Raw genomic sequence first — 22,506 nt, forward strand, 5'->3', positions numbered from 1 at the left:
ATATATATTTATGCACACACACACATGAATACACACACATATGCACACATATATGTACATCCATATACATATTTAAACCATGAGTAAATATACTTAGTTAAACAGGTTTAAAGAGTGTGTGTAGTTTATTGTTATGACATAGTAGCAATACCTACTTTCTAAAGAACTATATATAACTAGAATATACACAATCAAAAAAAAATATTTATCAACATAGGCATATGCAGTCCATAGTCGTTTGAATATTTGGGTTATGAAGGAAAGAGCCAACTCTTGAGTAGTTTTCTGAAGACAAGATAGTTATCTGCGGCTCTTCTAGTTGGGGGTAGATTTCCATAGTTTGGCTGCTTGAACAGAGAAGGATGTACCACCTATAGTCTTTTTCTTGTATTATGGTGTTCTAAGGCAGGGTGCCTTTTGTGGAAATACCACGGTACATGGCAATGACAAGTCATTATGTGATTGACTAATGATGGACTTTACAAAAGTTAAAGACAGCCATGTTGTTTTTAGGTACACTTTGCCTATGTTCTGCATTTCACTTTTAGATGTAGGTAAGTAATAGGTTTGGTATTTATCCACCACCTTTTGCCACTTTGTTAAAGTGGTAATAGGGAGGTAAAATATTTATAAGTAGCTATAAATTAAAAAAATATGGAGTACTGCCTCAGAAGTACTGCAGTACCTAAAATAAATGTAAAAACATAATAAATTAAAATATTAAAAATGCACTGTAGTACTCCATATTGTAAAAATATCAGGCACTACAGTGTATTTTCTATATTTAACATATTTAAATCTTCAGTAATAAGTGTATACAGTACTGCAGTAATACCTAAAAATTGCCCCACAACTTAAAAAAAAAAATTCCCCTCAAATGCTGTAAAAATGTATAGAACATTTTAAATACATGTCTCTACCTAGTAAAACTTTAATAAAAGTGGTAATGAGTGGGGAACAACAATAAAACCTAGTACTTACCTCACTCTAAGACCCTAACCCACAACGCAGCGAAAAGCAGTTTGCAGACAAGATGTGCTGAAAAAAACAATGCTGACTTGTACCTTTGATAAACACATCAACTAGCCAATCACATTCTGCCTTATCATGTGCATGTACCATGATTACCACAAAGGTACTGCGGTATATGACGGCACATTATATTACTAAGTATTTAGAACTTTAACACTACTTACATATTCACACATATTACCAAAATTTACCATTTACACCACACCAATATATTTTCCTTCCACATTACATCTACATTCATTAACACATTTTCACGCTTCCTGTTCCAATTACCACACTCCACTGTACACCATTCCAGTCTATGCTGTTTCACTCTACACCTCTCCACTCTGTCACCCTCTATCCTAATCAACTATATGCCACTAGAATGTACATTATTACACTCTATACAGCTCCATTTTATGACACTCCAGTGTACACCAAAACAAACTATGCAATACAATGTACCCAACTCCACAGTACACTATTTCTCTGTATGCAACTCCACTCTGCACTTTCACTCTATGCCATTCCTCTGTACGCCACTTCAGTGTACAAAACTGTACTGTACACTGTTCCTCAGTACACCACTGCACTTTACGCCACTTCACTGTATGCCACTCCATTCTACAACAATCCACTGTATGCTGTTACACTGTACATGACTGCATTCTATGGCACTGCACTGTATGCCACTCAACTCTACGACAATCCACTCTCCTGTATTACACTTTTTGCTGTTCCGCTGTATGACACTCAAGTCCACGCCACACTGCTCTTCGCCAATATGGTACATGGTACTCCACTTTATGTCACTACACTGTACACCAGTGATCCTCAATGTTATTCAGGTCTACAGCACTCTACTTTATACGACTACACTGTATGCCACTACAGTCTATCCACTACACTGTACCCGACTTCACTCTGCAGTACTCCACTCTACGGTATCCCACTCTATGCCACTACACTGTACCCCATTCTAAGCCACTTCAGCCCATAATAATCCGCTGTATGCCACTACACCCAACACCACACCTCTCTACCCCATTCCAGTGTATGCTATTCCACTGTATGCCTCTCCAGTGTGCACCCCTACACTCCCCGCTATTCTGCGCTGTTCCACTGTATGCTACTTCATTATACCTCATTTTACTCTATGCCAGTCAACTCTAGAACAGTCCACTATATACCATTCCACTCTACTACTCCACTGTACAGTAATACTCTGTACAAAACCCCAACTGTACGGCACACCACTCTATGCCACTTCACTGTATGCCACTGCACTGTGCCCTACTCTGCTCTAGCCTACTCTACCCTGCTCCATGCCACTCCACTTTAATCCACTTCACTCTATGCTACTGGAGTCTGTACCTCTGAACTCTATGCTAGTCCCCTCTGGTTCTCCACTTTACGCTAATCAAGTGTACGTAGCTCCACTCTCTTCAGTACACTCTACACCACTCCACTGAATGCCACTGCACTACTCCTCCTACTCTATACCACTACAATCTGACACTCCACGGTACGAAACAGCACTATACGCTATTCCACTCTACACCACTCTACTCAACGACACTCCAGTCTATGCTAGTTTGTTGTATACCACTACACTGTACCTCACTCCAGTGCGTGCCACTCCACTCTGTGCCTCTGCACTCTATGGCACTCAACTGTACTCTCTTATACTCTTCCACTGTATACACAACATCACTCCACTGTACTCTGATCTACTCTAGGCCATTCCACTGTACACTACTCCTCTCTATGCTATTCCACTCTATGCCACTCCACTATACTACACACCACTCCACTTTACTACATTCCACTGAACTATACAACACTCCACTCTACGGTTCTCCACTCCATCGTACCGCATTCCTCTCCACAACACTCTTCTCCACTCTGTTGTACCATTCTGCACTCAATGACACTACACTCGACGACAGTAAACTCAATTTAAAAAAATGTTTTATAACAAATAAAAAAAAAAAATTCGATGAAAAAAAGCAAAGATTAAACCTTTTTTATAGTTAGGAAGACTTTATTTATATTTATTCTTTCTATACAAACCAAACTGAAAAGACAAAAACATTAGAAATTCTTCAATTATAGTTATACCTTAAATTTATAATTTATGCACCACCTTTAAATTAATATACCTTTATATATTCTTCAGCCACAAACAAAATTTAAAGTACTTCCAAATATCTGATAGAGACTTCTAGTTGCAGATTCCTTACCTTAGAATTTTCCCCCCAGGCGTCAGACTGGATCCGGAGATTTTTCTTCGAGCAATACCCTTGCATGTCAGTAGGTGGTGTCTCTACCAGATATTTTGTTACCAAAGGTAAGTAACTTGTACTTTAACTTTGGAACATATACTTTTATAATTTATGCCACAGTTTATTATAACTTGCACCCCTCCATTCACAGTGTATTCATGTTGGTAGCCACACCATATTAACTATCACTCACCACTCTACCATGATCTGTGTTATCATAAAAGATTCGATTTGGGATGCCATACCTCTTCTTGTAAATACTACTATTTTACAAGGTATAAATCACACAGTGGCGGTCACCACTGAGTAGTTTTAGTTAGGATCAACTTTCCGTAGGAAAAACATTATTTGTTTTTCTAATAACTTTGGTGCTGTTTGACAAATCCTCACAAAACTTTCCAAAAAATGTTCTTCTACCTCAGCTTATCTTTGGAACGTTTCAGGGCAATCTGTTAATCGGGGGTCAAGAAAAATGGGGAGCCCCAAAACAAGTCTTCCCCATTAATTTTTCCATAGGAAAATTAGACACAGTGACAGCCCAAACTACTGAATGTAATGACTCCAAATTTGACAAAGGTAGAAAGGTAGATCGAGGTCCGGAAAGCATGCTTTTTATGATTTTGTTAAATCTGTTCACTATTTTTTGAGAGATTAATAATCAAAATATTTCTATATTTCACACCACAGAGAATCCGTAATGGATCAGTGGATTTGCGGGTTCAAACATGTATTGCGATTGGCTGGTCTCAAATTAATGGAAAAGTTGTGGCTGCCTTCTTAGAACTTTGTCCCCCAGTCTTGAGAAATAAAGCAAAATAAGGAAGAAGGGGTCATGGTAGGGGCCTCTATTAGGGGGGAGTTTGACATGGTATAGGGATTGTTCCCTTGGGGTATTTTTACAAACATCTCATCACCCCTACACAGTAACTCCATCTGGCGGTGGTCCTACCTGGAATAGGCTATGGGAACATCTGAAATCCACAATTGCTACTTGTAATAATTTGGAGCCACTCATGGACCTTGACAATATGGAGTGACGCCCGATGGCTACTGCTATATTTCATGTATTGGCCCAAGTAGAGACTCCCAAATGTATATTTGGCGGGGACAAATATAGAAATGATGGCTTAATTACCCAATTAGAAAATCTACCCCAGCCCCTACCATGCCCAAAGGGTAGTTGCAGATTGGATGGGAACAAGGCTGCAGAGGGACCCTTAATGCATGGTATAGCTCATCGACCTATGGATACCTTGCAGATTAAGGTAGCTGATCATTACTTATCAGTGATCTTATGGAACATTGCTGGATTGAGGTCCAAACTGAACGATTCAGAAAAGGGCGAATTTAGAGATGGGTGTCACATCTTCTCTAGGGCATATACCAGCACCTTGGCTCAAGTGTTCTGTTTTTTGCTGATCGTTTGGAAGACTGTTGTGATAGGAAGGGGCACCTTTATATTATGTTTGTGGATCCTAAATCTGCCTTCAATTAAATTCTGTGATACAAATTATGGATTGCTCTGAGGGATGCTGGGATGCCCCCAGGCTTGCCGCAACTTATAGTTTGCCTGCATGAAGGAAACTACCCACAACTTAGGTGGGGTAAGAGTGGTGCCCTCTCCTAAAAAATAATGTCGCTAGAGGGGTCTGTCAAGATTGTGTCCAAGCCTCAACACTTTTCTCCGTATTTATGAATGGGTTAATTGATGCACTTTATGAAAGCGGAGCTGATCCCCTAAATTAGGGTGTCAATTGATACCAGTGCTTCTCATTGCTAATGATACGCTGTTGACCTTGAAAACACGAATGGGCAGGCAGAGCGTATTAAATATGTTCGCTAATGTTTGTGAAAAATTTGGCCTGGAGATTAACTGTCCGAAAACTAAATGTATTACTTTTTAGCCTTATCGAACTTTTAAAGGGAAACTGAGGTTGGTAACAAAGATTCTTAACAGGTCAAGGTTTTCGTCTACTGAGGGCCTAAGTTGTCTAGTAATCTGTCATGGTGTGCCCAGATCCAAAATAGTCAAATGTCATTGCAACACGTAGAGGTGGCGATTGTTAACAAAATTAAACACATCTGCATTGTGCCCCATTTCCCCCGTGCTTGAGATTTATTGATGCTGAAGGCTGGGTGCAGCTCTGTAGGGGATCAAATTGTGGGGTTTGGAACAGCCAAAGGGATTGGAGACAGTTGAGAATAAATTTATAAGATGTATACTTAACCTAGCACTAAACACAACCCGGGTCCCGTTACGTCTTGACCGTGGCTTGAGAAGTATTACTCATATTGGCGTTTTAAAAACATTAGTGTTCTGAGTGAGGCTATGGACGGTTAAGACACAGATTCCTGTTAAAGAATCTGTCGCTGAGATACAGACACTTGATAAAGTAGCTGGGCATATCCCTTGGTTTAAGAAGATCAAACAGTGGTTGTATATACTAGATCTGAGGGAATTGTGGGAGTAACTGGAGACCATGATATGCTACTTTTGCTAAATGGAAGATTTTGGGACTACATCCGTGGCACTCTTTTTAAATCTCTAGCACTGGAAACTTTAAATTACAGTTCTTTGAAACTAAATGCACTTTAAGATTGGAGCCATTAATGGATTCTATAGAACCACCGTTTGCATGTGCACTTTAGCTACGATTCAGGTATGTAAATGTGCTTTTGAATTTAAGTAAAAGTAAGTGGATGCAGTCGATCTCATCTTCGATTTGCCCAGTGTTTAGACTCAGTCCCGAATCAGTAGAGCATTTTATGTTCTTTTGCCCTGGCTTATGTGAAGTTCAGAAGAAGGTGAGTAGTCCCGGAATATCGATTGATGGTTATTTCTTGACTTGTAGAAGCTATGCGTATAGATCAGCTTGTGTTTTTTATCAAAGTACCTCCTCCTTGCCTGGAATATTAAAAGCAAGTTGTTAGCTAATAGCTAGTATATCTAATATTATCTACCATATGTGAATATGTAGCTCTGAAAATCCCTGTGGATGTCATTTTAGGTTGTATTGCTGTAGAATACACTTTTGACGATGTTGTATATGTATTTCTTTTATTTATTATGTAGCCTTGGAAATCCCCATGGATGCCATTTTATGTTGTTTTATACACGTTTTTTGGTGTTGTAAAGGTACTGCTTTTATTTTTTTATGTTTTAATAAAATAAATTGTGTTTTTATATGATGATGCATTCTATGTAAATGACCATACATTGTTTGAATAAACTACTATATGTATATATATTTTAAAGGTTGAAGTGCTGTTGTAGTTAAGTTAAAATGTCAGTGAAAACGCCATGTTTTAAATGAAAAAACATTGAAATTCACTAAGGCATCTCGATCTCATGCATTCTATCACTCTCCTGGCGTTCTCTTCCTTGCCTTACCCCTCAGAAGAGAAGAAGCTCTATTGAATAGATCCCAAAAGAAAACAAAAATTCTAGTAGTATCCTGGACCATCCGGTGGGCGACCATTTTTTCGTGGGGTTCTCTGGGGTGGCGAAGAAACATGCTGTGCTGAAAAGGACACTGGCGAGGTACATAATCCTCTGTATTAAGATAGGCTATGCTGTGGCCCAAAAAACACAGGATCTGGGAAGTCTGAGAGCCCATTCGACAAGTACTATGGCTGCTATCACTTTTGTGGCATTCAAAGTGCATGTCCTTGACACTGATGAGGCTGTGACATGGGATCTTTACACACTTTCACAATTCACGATTGCCTTGAAAACAAGTCCATAGAGAAGGGCATTTTGCCTGTTCGGTACTGCATGATTTTCTGGTCTAAGCCCACTCCACGGATAATTCACCTTTTGGTGGTACTGCTTTTGTATCTTTTCTAAAGGTGAGGAATCTGGGGTTAGAAGTATCCATTAGAATACCAAGTTACTCAATTTAGGTAACACTTTTTCTGATGAATATTCTATCTAACAGCAGAGTCTTCAAATTGGAGATCTACACAATAGTACAGACGTTTTTTTTGTGTGCCATGTGCAAGGGAGTGGAGAAAGTCAAGCCAGAAACTGAGATTGGCATGGAGGGGTGGTGCTTATATACAGCTCTGTTACTTCCAGGGAAGAATGGTGCCTACGTGGAGCCACAAAGTGCCACCCAGTAGTGCTTAGGAGCACTGTCATGAAAAGTTTCAATATGTAGTCCAGCGCTTAGGGAATAATCTAAAGGTAAGGAATCTGTAGTTCAATCGAGTATCCATCAAAAAGAGCATTACAAAGGGAAAGTAACTTGTTCTTCATGGTCTCAAGCATGTTACTTTTTAAAATGAATATTGGAATTAAAATACCTGGTTCATGTAAAGCAAGTTGATAGCTGGCTATGCATTTATCTTGTTGAATATAGAGTATTAACTTATTGCTAGATGACACACTGTCAGAGCAAAATGGATGTTTCTCAAATTCAGGTTTGTTGAAATTTGTCCTTAAATATGTCTTGTAGAAAACCCAGTGCTAATTGTTTATCACAGTATGAAATCCAACTGATCAAACTGCAGCAAAATGTGCAGTTGTAAGCCTATCTCACCAAAATATACCTTGTGAAATGTGTGTATTTCCTTTGCAAAGGACACTGAAATCTTAGACAATTTAGAGTGTGAAGATGTATATGTACAATGAAATAAATGGTAACTATTTGGAAAAGTTCTCTAAAATTATGTCAGACGTATAACCAGGGCCACTGGAATTATATGGCAGAAGAGGGCCAAATTATGTGGCAGGGTTGAGTAAATTATGCGTCAAGAAATTGTAAAATATGTGGCATAATGTGTGCAGATTTGTTAATAGTATTACTTCATTATTTTGTCATTTTTAAACTTGGTAACACTGTCTGGGCATTAGTTACATTTCATTAGTACCAATTTAACACCCAAATATAATAATATGCTACATAAAGGTGACAAGTCCAGCTTTGCAAAGCGGCTTTCACCACATAATAATACGTCGCTGCATTTTTAGTGACTTTTGAACCGTTTGAGCTAGAAACTATATTTTTTTTAAATCTGTAGACCATGCAGCAAATATGTGAATATTGTCACAGCTGCACAATCACATAATTCCAGTGGCCCTGCTTATTGTTGTGCAAAATGTGTGTGCCTCTATACATGCGTTTTTCATAAATGTGTTGTTGTTTTTCAGGGATCAACAAATTTACCAAGAAGCTCAGAAATCCTGATTCTATCGACAATAATGAGTTATTAGATTTCCTCTCTAGGGTTCCATCTGATGTTCAAAAGGCAAGTACTTCTCCACTATGGTGACAAAAACATCCTCTTGCCATTAACACTTGTTGACACTTAAAATATTAAAAATTATCTTCACCTTTAGGAAAACGCTTAGGTTTTGTCACATTTCTTGTTCACTTGCCACACAAGATTGGATACATTATATGAGTTTACTTTAAGAATAATTGCAAATTCCTTCTCTACTTTTGTTGTCTTCCATGTGTACAGTATTCCTCTGCCTCACCACATATTAAAGCATAACAATACCACCAACTATACAGTAATTGCTGAACAACGGTGTATACTTAGTGCATGTTCATTTATTACTTAGCATTCTTGAAAAAAGCAGTTAAGTGAGTGGAAAATTTGCTATTGAACCTATTATGCTATTGTTGAAATTCTGTCATCCTTGAAGGCCAAGAGTTTGTGTTTGAAATTTTTGTGATGAAAGGAAGTGCACCCTAGTTCACCGAGAAGGAAGAACTTTGTCAGATGAATTCATTGTTCATCTTTCAATGTATTTTGCTCATTGCAGCATCATGTAAGGGTTTTATTGACAGTGTGAAAATAATTCAAAGCCTCAGAGACTAGCTTGAGGCATAACAGAGAATTTGTGAAATTTTTTCCAAAGCTTTTCATAAAGCATCTTCACCAATATTGAGTATTGTGCAAAGGGAATATGCCATTCCTCATTGAGGTGTTCCTTCATGTAGGAGACTTCCGTAAGTGGTGAATGAGCAGTGTCCTTTTAACTGTATGGGTTAATAGATATATTACCTCAAAACATAAAATCATAAAAATATGCCCACATTTGTCTGGCTGGTTCGCTCTCTCAGACACAAAAGCAAATTTAAATGTTGAAGGTAGCTTCATTTTTCTTGAAGAATATTTTAACAAACTCCCCTCACACGCACTGAAGTTGTGGGGAGCGTGCCAGTGTACCTGTGGAGGAATTAAGCTCCTGTATGGACAGTTGTACTATAAACATTTGTGCATATTTGAGCAGTGACAAGATTGAAAAGAAATGTGATTTCTTGAAAGGAAATATATAAATGCTTTTGTTCTTCTTAGTGTTGTTTTATGAAAGCTTTTTTTTTTCTAGGAAGTGCCCTCATTCAGAACCCTTTAGATACCATAATTCAATTGTTAAAATTCCAAATAAACATTTGAACAAGATCAAGAAAGTTTTTTTTTCTTTGAATAGCAGTCTTTCTCTATTTGATTGAATAAGGAATATATTCAACCATAGCCAAACATATGTAAATCGAAGACAACAATTGCACATATAACATAACGTGTTTACATTTTCTTAAATCTGTTTGCCTTACAATCGGCAAAAAGAAACATTTCCTTAACTGAGAATAAAATGTACAAAAGAACATAAAATGCAATGGATATTTAAGGGAATGAAAGTCACATGGACACAGAGAATAAGAAACTGGTTCTAGGAAAACAACCATGAAGTATATTGTGTTCAGTTTTAACTGAGTGAGTAAATATCTGTGGTGACTATTTAAGACCCAAAAAGATAAGGTCCTATGCCAGAAGTATGTTATTCATCTGTGGTTGATAACATTGTGCTTAGAACTTTCAGTATGTTCCGTAATGAATCCACACCAGGTTAGGCATGAGATTTTAATTATTGTTTCCATTAAGATGTCAGGTCCTTCGGGTTACTAAACAGTTCGGGCATATCCAGACTACAGCTTGCATTATTTATTTTAGCTAGCCATGTTATCGTCATTTATTTATCTAGTTTAATATTTTTGAACTTAGTCCTGTCTGCAGAGTCACCCTGAAACTTTTTGCCTTTACCCTTCGTTTTTTGCTGTTTTTTTAACCCATTTATTTTTGGTTTTCAGTATCTGCACACTTTGCCACTGCTAACCAGAGCTAGCATGCTTGTCTTGTGTGCTCTCCTCTAAGCAGGGTAGAATTGGCTTACACCCAATTGGCACATTTAATTTATTTATAAGTGCCTATCAAAGATGTACTACATGTGCTCAGCGCCTGTAAAATAAATGCCGCTAGTTGGCCTGCAGCACTGATTCTGCCACCCACTTAAGTAGCCCTTTAAACATGTCTCAGGTCTGCTAATGCAGCCGCTGTGTGTAGTTTTTAAACAGCCATGTCAGCCTGGAATAGTAACCTTTTGCCGGGCCCAAACCTTATTTTGTAATACATATATGTCCCCCCAGGGTAGTCCCTGACCGTCCCAGAGGGCATGGTACAGTACATGTAAGAAAAATTGACATGTACTTTAAAGTCTTACATGTCCCGGTAGTGACCCCCCACCAAAAATTAATTTTCTTGGTACTACAAGGCCTACCTCGCCCATAGGATAACACTGGGTTACCGTATTATATTTGATAAGTAATAACGTTCAATTGGGAACAGATAGGAACGTTTGGTGTCTAAGGAATTGTAATTAAAGGCTCTCTTTGATGGTAAATTTTGATTTTTAGTCTTGATTTTAAAAATACCACTTTTAGAAAGTTGGCATTTTATTGTCCTAACCATTGGGTGCCTGCAGTCTGTTCCTGAGGCATATGAGTAGGTGTAGCTAGCAGTTAGTCTTTTGTGTTTTGCTTCTAGACAGTGAGACAAAGGGGAAGATAGGTGTTGGCAGGATAGGCTGCTGTGAGTTAACTTGGGAGAGGAGTTGTCACGTACCACACTTTCAACTCATGCACATTCACAAATTGGTTTGATACCAGCCAATTGTGACTCCAGACAATCTGGGTTCAGGGAAGGGAGGCAGGAAATTCCAAGCACCTCTGAGTGATGGAAACCTTTGTAAGTTTCTCCTACCTCAAAGTGGGTCCCAGGTAAACATAGTGGACCTTCGACCCCGACTATTCAGATCAATTAGGAACCTGTGGACTCTGCCAGGAATTATGACTGCCTCCTGTACCGCTGGAGTGAAGACAGGCCACACCAAGGTACATTCAGCTGGCTTATTATAAGAGACTCCCACTGCAGCTTAAGCATAGCTATCCCTCAGGCAGTCATACTCCAAACTGACATCCCTGGAATGCTACCTTCACGTCTAGAACTTACAGGACAGGTGAACCCCACATTCCTTGTTCTAAATCAAGGATTCTTAATACATAGCTTAGCCGTGTGTAACAATGCCCAGCTATAAAGTCTGCCCTGCTGACCTGCTTTGCTGCCCAATGACTGCTGTGCTTCCGTAGCACTGCTGTTGCTGCAACAGGACTCTTCCGCTGTGAGCTGCTGAAGTCCTGTGTGTCCCTGGATCTCACGATCTGCAAGGGTCATTTTTTAATCACCTCCTGTTCTTAAGCCACAGGGACACTACAGGCTTCTTTGTTCCACAGACTTTTGATGCAGGCCACCCATCTCCTCAACAGCTCCACAAGCTTCATCCACCATGATGCATCTTGAAGCCGACAACCGGTCAAGCGCCCCACAGCTCCTCGTACCTCAAATGCAGGACCATACATTGCCTCAGTGATTCTGCCAGGCCGGCCCAACACAACACATCTCGATGCAGGCAACCTGCCCAGCTCAGTGCACGTCCTTGCAAGTCCCAGCAGCTTCACCAGGTCCGGCCCAACATGACACATCCCAACTGCTTTGTTGGTGATGATGCAGGGCCTCACATTGTAAGCTGCCGTCAGTGGTCACTGACTTTTCTGCACAACGCATTTTAGTGCAGGACTTTGCATCACAGGCTACATGTTGACAATTTCTTGACACTAACCATTGCAATTTTAGGCAAGTACTTTGCATTGCCCTGCAGCTAGGATTTAAGGTACTCTTGTTCTACGTGCCTGATTGGGTCCCTGTCCCATCACGGTTGGACTGAACTTGTGCCTTTGTCCCAGTCCAGCACGACAACATAACCACAGTTGACACTTTGTTCTTTTCGGTGCTACATGCACTGGAACCTTTAAAACTGCATGTCTCCAGTTCTACTGATTGGATTTTTGTTGTTTTGGTCTTATTTTATATGTTCCACAGTACACTAAAACTATTCACTCTGTTTTTCTAGTTTGGTGTAGGATTCTTCTTGTGTTAAGTTTTCACTTTATTATTTTTGAAGTACTTCAAAAATAATTTACACATTGCCTTTAAGTTAAGCCTGACTGCTTTGTGCGAAGCTACCAAAGGGTTGAGCACAGGTTAATCTGGGGTTTGCTTGTGTGTTACACTGACTAGGAATGTGATTGCTGCTTGACAGAGCTCACACCTCAGTCAACCAGTAACCTGATTTCTAACATCCTGTCTACTAGCACCCAGGGTGGTCAGGGAGATCTGGTGGCTTCAGTCTATTGAAGACAGCCTGTTTGACTTCATGGTACTATATCTTCAAGATATTTGGTTCCCTGACTTGGCAACTGCAGAGGAACATTTGCAAGACGCGTAGCTCTGAGCAGGCGACTACAGAAGAAATACCACCTGCTAACTGTTTGCAGGCACGTTTAACAAAGAGGGGCATATTAGATACATTGGCACAAAACTATCTGGCTTAATGAGATACACTTAAGCACTCTTGCCGCTTTTACTTTCTTTTCAGGTAACACAAATCTGCGAGCACAATAGAATAAAAATGTTAAAGTAAAGGGAAGGATGTCCCCGGATTGGATAAGGTGCTTTCAGAATGCAAGCAGAACACATGCAGGAAGTTGTGGCATTGGAGGGACATGGGCATGAGTCAAAGAAACACACACAACTCTCCGGTTACTGTCAAAAAGCACAACATAAGAAGGAAGCTGCTTGCATTCAAGGCAAATGTGGTGGCATTTCGTGTTTTTTAAACTGTTCCTAGTGAAATTCTGTTCAATTTACAAGTACGACATGAGCAGGAATACGCACATTTCATGTACACAAAGTATTTCTAAAAAAAAAAATCGCCTATTGGTCCACATTCTATAGCATGTTTTTCAGTACATTTTCAAAAGCCATTTTGCTGTTCTGTCAGCACAATAATACTCTATAAGTAAATTCTGATTGAAGACAGTGTGACTCACCTTACAGACAATTCGCAGTGACTACCTCTGTGGCTCTTGTTATCTCTCCTCTCCTTGGTTGCTCTATCATGCAGTGCTGTTAGATGCTAAGTGTTTTTCCGTGATTGGTTGAAGGAGCAGCTGTAAATACCATTATCAGCATAGTGGTAAATAGTGTTTTTCTACTATTTTATTCATTTTTCACTTTAATTTGATAGTTAGAAATGTTAATCTGTAAGTATTTTTCATGCCTGAACCTGGTGCTCCCAGAAACAAATGGCAATAGTGGTACAGAACATATGAAAGTTACATTCTACCCATTGATGGAGTGAATGTTAGTGCCACAAGAAGAAAAGCTGTTTTGTACAACTGTTTTGGGACCGAAGGTCAAAGAATCTTTGGCCATCAATCTCAAATGACTCTACCAGCTTCAGTTAAATGGGATATTTTCACAGATGCAGCAAAAGATATGGTAATCATTTTAAAGTGGATCCTAGTATAATAGTTGAGAGGCACACATTTTTCCCTTGGAAACAAGTGCCTCATGAAACTATTGACAGTTACTTAGCTGAGCTCGGAATTCTAGCAGCCACATGCGAATTCATGAGCCTAATTGATCAATATTTAAGGGACCAGTTGGTGATTTAATTGTTATGACAACAAGGTCAAGGAACATATTTTGTGTTGCAAAAACCCAACTCTTCAAGAAACATTAGAAATTGCTTTGGGACTAGAAAGATCGGTGGCTGCATCTAAAGAACTAGGAGGAGTAAAAAGAAATCAGCCACTGAAAATGCAGTGATAGCAAAACCTAAGATCCCTTTGATAACCTAACTTAAGGAAAAGTGAGAAAAGTCAATCTATTTAATTGGGGATATGTTTCAGTTGTGTTTCCAAGAGTCACATAGCCAGTTCAAATAATTGCTCTGCAATAGGCAAGGAATGTATGAAGTGCAGAAAAAAGTCACGCAGTTTATGTAAATAGTCAAGAGGCGTCTGCAACAGTTAACAAAATGATGGAAATCACAAGTGGAAAAAGATTGGTTCTGTCACCGAGTGAGAGCTTGCTCATCAATGTGTTAGCCGAGGATATTATTTCAGAAAAGGTGGAAGACCTTGTGTGTAAAATTAAAATTGGTGAATTCAACATGGTGGTCACACGGACTCCAGATCACCCATTACAATAGATTTAGGTAAGATATTAGAACAAGAATGGAAAGAAGTGGAGGTGGTGTCCTCCAGATATCTGCACATTAGTATTTAGCAGATAAGAGATGGACATGATGGGATATTTCTGAGAGAACATCCAGAACAAAGACAGAATAATCAATGCTAAAGTGTATGTTGCAAATAAAGGGTGCAGCATTTTAGAGTGGAGAGATCAGAGTGCATTTGGTATGGTATTCCGGCCAGGAACCCCTTTGCCCCATTTCAGTGATGGAGAACACTAGGTAGAAGTGTCTTCGCTGAAGGAGGTTCTGGACAAACATAGACCTATATTTGAAGAGAGACTTGGGGTGATGAGAGGATTTGAGCACACAATCATATTAAAACCCAATGCCATACCAGTAGTGCATAAGGTTCACAATATACCATTAAGCATTAGAAATACATTGAAATCACACTTGGATAAGCTTTGTAGAAAAGGGGTCATTAAACCTATGGATTTGTCACAATGAATCTCACCTATAGTTACAGCCCTAAAGAAAAATGGTGATCTTAAACTCTGTGTTGACCTTAGGTCCCTGAACAAACATATTCAAGTTGACTGTTTCCCATTTTCAAAAAATCCAGGAGATGTTAACACAGTTGTGGGGTGTGAGAATCTTTTCCATCTTAGATCTCAGGGCAGCATACCATCAATTTGAACTGAGTGAAAGTTCTCGTTCCCTCATGACTTTCATTACTCCTTTTGTTGTGTTCCACTTCCTATATGTGCCGTTTGGCTAAGCTTCTGTGACCTCAGTGTTCAAAAACAAATGTTTCAACTTTTGGGTGAGGAAAGCGGAGTATTGGCTTATTAACATTACAGTTTGATTTGCTCAAAGTCGCATCATTTCTGATTTGCAGAAACTTGATAGAGTCTTAGGCATAATGGAAGATCATGGAACTACAGTCAAGCAGGAAAAATACAAGTTCATGTTGGAGGAAGTGGAGTATTATAGACCCAAAATTTTAGCAAATTTTACTATGCCCAAAGAAGATCTCATAGAAGCCATGAAGGATTGTCCTTATTTGATGGATAAGGATCAACTGAGATAGTTCATGAGACTATGTGAATATTACTCAAGATTTGTAGAGAATTTTGCATTACAAACTAAGCCTTGAAGAAACCTACTCAGAAGTGCGGTAAGGTTTAAGTGTTAGCAGGAACAAAGTGTAACCTCTGATATACTAAAGACTCTCATCATCAGGGTTCCAGCTTTGCAACCATATACCATGATGACTTTCCTTCAGCTGAAACTTGGATGCAAGCAAATATGGGGAATGGTCAGTGTTGTCAGCTGGTGGATGGAAAAGGGTGCATGGTGGTGTCTGCATCCAGGAGACTGTTTCTAGCTGAAAAAAATTACAGCACAATTGAGAGAGCATCGTTGGCGTGTGTGTGGGGGGCACCATTTTGTGACATGCTTGTGGGGAAGTGAATTCACCTTGGTCATGTACCACAAGCCTCTAGTCTATCTCTTTAATGATAAGGAGCTAGGGGGTACAAGTCAAGGGAGGTACGGTTGCTGTCTAAGATGTATAAGTTTAATGTTAAACTGAAACACATTGCTGGTGCTGATTTTCTTTGTAGATGCCCATCAACGCATGCTTTGGAGAGTTAAGTGTTTGACAATGAAGAACTGGTGATTGGTGTGACAGATGGTGTGACAGTGTCAGAAAAGGTGATTACATTTCAGGAGTGGGCAGAACGTGTGGGAAGAGATAGTTACCAGAAGCAACTACAGGAAGTGATTTGTTAAGGGTGGCCCAGGGAGGCAGCTATTACTAATGAGCTGAATTCCTATTTTAACATAAAAGATTAGTTGAATGTGGAAGCACGTTTGGTTATGAGAGGTAATTGTCTGATTCCACAAAGAGAGTTGAGAGGTAGATTGATAAAACTAGCTCACCTAGGTCATGTGGGGGCCACAGGTTCAAAGAAAAGGTTGAGGCTGTATTATTGGTGGCCAGCAAAGGATGTTGCTGTTGATGTGTTGTGAGCAGATGTGGAGAATGTCAAGACATTACGCATGCATAATCTGCCTTTGAGTCCAGTTGAATTTCCCTAGGTGCCATGGGAGAAACTTGGCATGGATTTTATTGGTACGATTGCTGGAATGTGTGATGGAAAAAGATTTGTGTTGGTGATGGTTGATTTCCATTTTAAGCATATACTTTACAAGTTCTTGAGAGATTCCAAAAGGCACAATCTTATTGAGTTTCTCAAGGAATTGTTTTTATGTGAAGGAGTGCCAGGGTTCTTGGCCACTGACAGTGGAGTGCAGTTTACATCTCATCTTATGAAGAATTTGTTGTGTAAATTAAGTATTAACCATCACACCACTGCCCTTTATAGCCCACACAGGAATGGCATGATTGAGAGGGTAAACTGCTTAGTTATGAAGACCATTCAATTGGCATGCAAAGCGGGGAAGGATGTTCAAGAGGCAGTAGCTGAAAGGGTTTGGTGTTACCATAACACTCTGCACTCCATTATTGGGGTGAGAGGCAAACATTCCACTAATGAATTATTCCTGTGTAGGGTTTTGAATTAAACTAGGGCAGACGGAAACATTCCTGGAGCTGAGTTGGTAAAAAAACATGTAGAGAAGGCACACAAGATGAGTAAAAGCAGGTATGATGAGCTAAACAAAGTCAAGAATGTTGATTTTGTGTGTGAGAACAGGTGAGGACAAGGAGGCCATGAGGGGTAGGAAGAACTGGTTCCTAATTTTATCCCGCTATGACTATCATCCAGGTGGCAAAACGTTCAATGTGAGTGGAGAATGGCTAATGGTGGGGCAAAAAGCAATGTTGTCAAGTTGCGCAGTGAGCAGGATGGGATCATTACAGTTGTTGGGTCCTCCCCATCCAGAGACATGCGTGATGAGCAAAAAGCTGAGACAAGGATTTAAAAGAGGATTGTCAGCATTTTCTCATTTTATGCCAGGAATAGTAGGAGGCTATAATTCTGGCATAGGAGAAGGAAGGCATGGGCTGTAGGTGATTGGTAACTCTACTGTCCCTGAAGTGGAAGTATTGTTGGGAGGAACTGAAGCAGTTGAAAACAGTAGAGTCAAGAGTAGTTGAAAAGTGCACCTACCTAATATTTGAATGATTTGTTGGGATTTCTGCCTTAATTTGGGTTGTACTATTCTTGGTGCATGGTTCCTGTTGTGTAATGTGTTTTTCCTACTCGTTGTATGGTGTTGTTTCCCTTTTTTCTGATATTTTGTGGATCTGGTGTGTTTGTTGTTTAGGGAAGGGAGGTGTATTATGGGCTAGTGTATTTTGTTTGTGTCCCTTGTTTGTGTCTGGGGGGAAACTGGAATGTTTATATGTAATGGTTACTATTGTTCCGTGATGCTGTACAGTTCCAGACTGACAATTATCCTGTGGTCTGCAGCAGACAGACATGACACAGAGTGCTGGTTTCTGTGGGAGACAATAAATCATTCATCTTTTGTATTTTTTTTAACTATTTTCATTAGGTTTTCTAAAGTACACCATTGAAACAACAACAGTATTCAGACAGAGCATTTGGTTTAAGCATCAGGCAATAAGTTTCACAAACATAGGCACAATAGTGTGTCCCCTGTCATTACAGACACATTATAGTGGAGTCGCATTGGTGGAGAATTCCTGCCGGCAGATCTGTGTGCCGGCTGGGAAAGCATTAGAAGAGGGTGGGTAGGGACAGCGTATGGGAACTGGGAAATGTGGCCAGTGCGGTATAACAAACAGAGGTAGGTACCTGTGGCCATGGGCCATCTTTCATATTGCAAGGGCGGCACTCAGGGCCTTGTGTCCTTGTGTTCTGCCATTGAGGAAGGCTGTTCCTGGTAATGGACCGACTGTGCTAAACTAAAGTGAATCTGAACTTGAGAACTAAGGGCAGACAAACCTGTACAATTATTGGGTGACTGTAGTGCCTGTAGATGGTGTTGATCACCTGGTGCTGGTAGGCCATATAAGAGAGGGTCAGAGGATCCACTGTGGTGGGGGAAAGGAGGGAAGAGCAGGATGGTAGGGGGTATCGCTGCCACAGCTTAAGTGCACATGGTGTGGCATTGTGGGAGCGGACTGTGCGGGGAAAGGGGGAAGGGAATTTGTGCCTCCAGGAGAAGGCGATGAAGTAGTGCCCTCAGTAGCTCTTCCGTGGGTGTTATCGCCAATCCCCTCTTAATGAGGCAGGACACCCCGTGGGCATGCAGTACCTCTCTCCACCTCAGTGGGGTGGAGTTCCAGGTGGTTAATCTCCCGCGATAAGATGCTTGTATTGTAGCAACATCATGTCCCATGCTGCCTTGATGGGGTGCTGTCAAATACGACGGGCTCCCTCTCAATGCAATGTGGTGCTTTCCACATCCCCCCAGTGGGACACTACTGAATGCCATTGAGCTTGTATCGGGGAATGTGGTGCTTTCCAGTGCAGTGTCAGGAAATGTTTGGCCAATAAGAGGGATAGGTTAGCAAAGCGAGCCATAACTTATCTTGCTTCTGTCTAGGGAAAAGCCCTAATGCAGTGGCTTTCCAAGATTTTAGTGTTATTAGTTCAGTGACCGTGGCTATGTTAGTGTGAACCTCATCTCAGTAGTGTGATAGTCCGGGGCAGGACCAGAGCAGGTGTTAAAGGTCTACCGCTGGAGCATAGCATTGCGGGCGGGTGAGGTGGGCCGGGGGAAACATCCTGTTCAAATGGGAGGGAGTGAGATACACCCATTGTAGGAGCATGTATTGCGTATTCTTAAAACAAGTGTTATGGGAGACTGTCTTGGGAAACTCTAGGGCTCTAGCCCATTTGGACTCATGAAATGGCCGTCCCAGATCCTTCACCTGTGTTGCGTGAGTTGTGTCAGGTGTGTGTCAGTGTGTTCTCTGATGGCTTTGTAGAGCCAGGTTATAAGTTGCCACCCATCCCCCAGGAGATAAAGAGTGTGTTTGATGTATGTTTGATGCGTTCCTCAGAGAGAGGCCCCCACAGGGAATGCATTGAAGCCAATAGGCACCAACACACACCCATAGGTGAGAAACTCGCCTGAGGGGACTGCATAGTCTTGGCAGAGCTGGTCAAACATCAGGAGCTGATGTCTCAAAAAAGATTCCGCCACTGTGTCAATTCCATGTGCTTGCCATTCTGTCAGTTAGTCTGCCGTAAACGGGCCATGAGGGCCAGGGAGGCCCTTCACTGGGATATTTGGGGCATAGTAAGTGGTCTTATTCATTAGTCGGAAGACTCTAGTCCGGTATTTACAAGCGGTCCATCCATGTAAGGACTAGGTACAGTGCAGTTTGATGGTAGGGTGCAGGAGCTGTTGCAGTGTATGTGCAGGGAGTAGGCCATCGCCCGTGCTGGGTTCAAACATGGTTTTACCCGTCAACCATCAAACCACCCACTGAAGTTGGGCTGCTAGATAACAGGATACAAAGGATGGTGCTCCTTGACCTCCTTGACCAATAGGCATCTGAAGTTTTTGGAGGGCAATCCAGTGCCTCCCATCATTCCTGAACAAATCCACCAGTGATTGGTCCAAATCTCAAAAGACACTGCGGGGAAGGAAGGTGGGTACATTGACAAAGTAATATAACAAGCGGCGCAGGATTATCATCTTTGTTAGTGCTATCTTGCCTGTAAGGGCTTGTGGGAGTTCCTCGGATCACAGGGCAGTGTAGGCTTGTTTGAGGTTGCCCTCGAACAGGTAAACTTGACAGTGGTGGAGCCTAACTCCTAGAAACTGGGGCAGGGGGTCACACCATGCCAGGTCAAGTGGGGTAGGACCTATGAGGATCTGATGTGTTGGGGCATTGCTGCAGAATGGAAAAGTGTAGGAGTTCCCCAAGTTCACCCGAAGACCTGCCTCCGCCTTGTTGTCATGGAAGGTGGTTGTTAAGGGGGCGGTGTCAGTTAAAGTGTCCCGGATGTATACTAGGAGATAGTCTGCATAGAGTGGCACTGCATGCACAGTGTCATCCAGCGGGATCCCCCAAGCACGACTCTCCAAGTGGAGACGGTGGACCAGTGGTTCCATAGCAATGGAGAACAGTATAGAGGGTATTTGTTCATGTCCTACGTCCAATAGGGAAGGGGGGTTTGATCAGATGACCCACTGACACTGTGGAATAGGGGTTGGTATACATAGGTTTAGTATAAGCTAAGAGGTGGGGACCAAGACCTGTTGCCCGTAAGACTGCAAACAAGTATTCCCATGATAGGGAATCAAAAGCTTTTTCAGTGTTGAGTATTAGACATGCCGAGCGTGGATACAGCAACGAGGCCTGATCCACTACATGAAATGGGCGACAGATATTATTAGACGTGTTCCATCCTGGCACAAAGCCATTTTGGCCAGGGTGAATCAGATTGGGGAGTTCAGATATTGATCTGCCAAAACCTTGCTTAGCATCTTATAGTCTTTTCCTAGAATAGCTATTGGACAATAGAAGGCTATGCGAGTGGGTCTCTGTCCAGCTTTAAGAGAGAAACCAGTAGGGATTCCTGCAGAGAGGCCAGAAGGGAGCCCATTGTGAGGGCCTCGTTATAGGCTTCGGCTAGGCGTGGTTCCAGGATGACAGCAAATCATTGGTAGTATTCTATTGGAAGCCCATCCAGTACCGGGGTCTTGTTCCTGGTGAGATATGCCTGCATCACCTCCACGACTGTGATGAGACCGTCGAGGCCATCCAGTTGGGAGGTAGAGAATGGGTTGAGGGAGTGTCTTATTGCATCCAGTGTCATGGTGGGCTGTACAGGTCAGAGTAATATACGCTGAAGGCTTATAAAATGGTCAGTTGTGAGCATGTCTGGCCTGTTTACAGGGTGATTTCTGTAATAGAGGGTGCTTGTGTCTCCTTTCAAGCCAGCCAAGATATTAAGAGGCCATATTTATCCCTTGAGGAGTGCATCCAGGCCATATAATCCTTGAAGTTGTAGCAGTGGAGGTGCTCCACTAGGGTGCTGGCGTTTCTTGGCATCAGATATGGTGCCCTGAGCAGTCGTGACCGTAAGGGGTTTGTTGTCACCTCCCTGCCCGCATCTCAGAGAGACTCTGATATTTCTCATCAGAATCCATTGACCACTTTGAAGGCATCCCATTCAATCCCTCTAGTCGTGGCTGTGTCATGATTATCTTCAAAGTATCTGCTAATTTGGCTGAATTGGGAATCGCAGAATGCTGGATCGTCCAGGAAGTCTTTAGACATTTTCCAGGTGGGGACTGAGGGGTGCCTCAGGTGAGGTCTGGGATATGTGCAGTGCGGTCTGGAAGGACCTGGCCCAGGTAATCTATATGCTGTACACAGGGGAGCAAATCTGGGGAGCACAGGAAGCGGTCCAGGAGGACGTATAAATCATGAGGGACTGAATAATGAGAGTAAAGGTGGAGTCACAGGTTGTGGGTTCTCCATGCGTCTAGTAGTGCCCAATGGTGGGCCCAGTTGGGGAATTGCTGGGAATGTTGATGGGTGGGGGCGGTCAGTAGTGGTCAAGAGTGACATCAAGGATGTCGTTACAGTCGCCTCCTAGTATCCCAGAATACCACCTGCTCCGTGTTGATAGCATAGATACACACCAATAGCACATGTGCTCCATTGAATTGACCATCGACCCATCCCTGTAAATGACCATGTTCCGCATCAAAAAATGGTGTTCCCATACGTATCCAGAGTAGTGTCCCACCTTGTGAAAGAAGAGTAGGAAGTGGCAATTACAGTGCCTCTCCAGTGACAGCGGAGGAATTGGAGTTCCGCCTCAATGGGATATGTTTTCTGCAGGAAGTGGAGATATGCTT

The 22,506-nt window shown here is 41.5% G+C and overlaps 1 protein-coding gene across 2 annotated transcripts in view; it reads left to right on the forward strand.

Moving 5' to 3' along the window:
* The window catches only part of MCTP2 (multiple C2 and transmembrane domain containing 2), an 896,516-nt gene that overhangs the window by 832,386 nt on the left and 41,624 nt on the right, over positions 1–22,506 (forward strand). For both annotated transcript variants that reach the window (XM_069222757.1, XM_069222756.1), the window contains one exon: positions 8,452–8,549. In XM_069222757.1, the coding sequence (XP_069078858.1) occupies positions 8,452–8,549 (98 nt within the window). The remainder of the gene's footprint in view (positions 1–8,451; positions 8,550–22,506) is intronic.

The sequence above is a fragment of the Pleurodeles waltl genome, chromosome 3_1 (assembly GCF_031143425.1).
Source record: "Pleurodeles waltl isolate 20211129_DDA chromosome 3_1, aPleWal1.hap1.20221129, whole genome shotgun sequence".
Taxonomy (NCBI): domain Eukaryota; kingdom Metazoa; phylum Chordata; class Amphibia; order Caudata; family Salamandridae; genus Pleurodeles; species Pleurodeles waltl.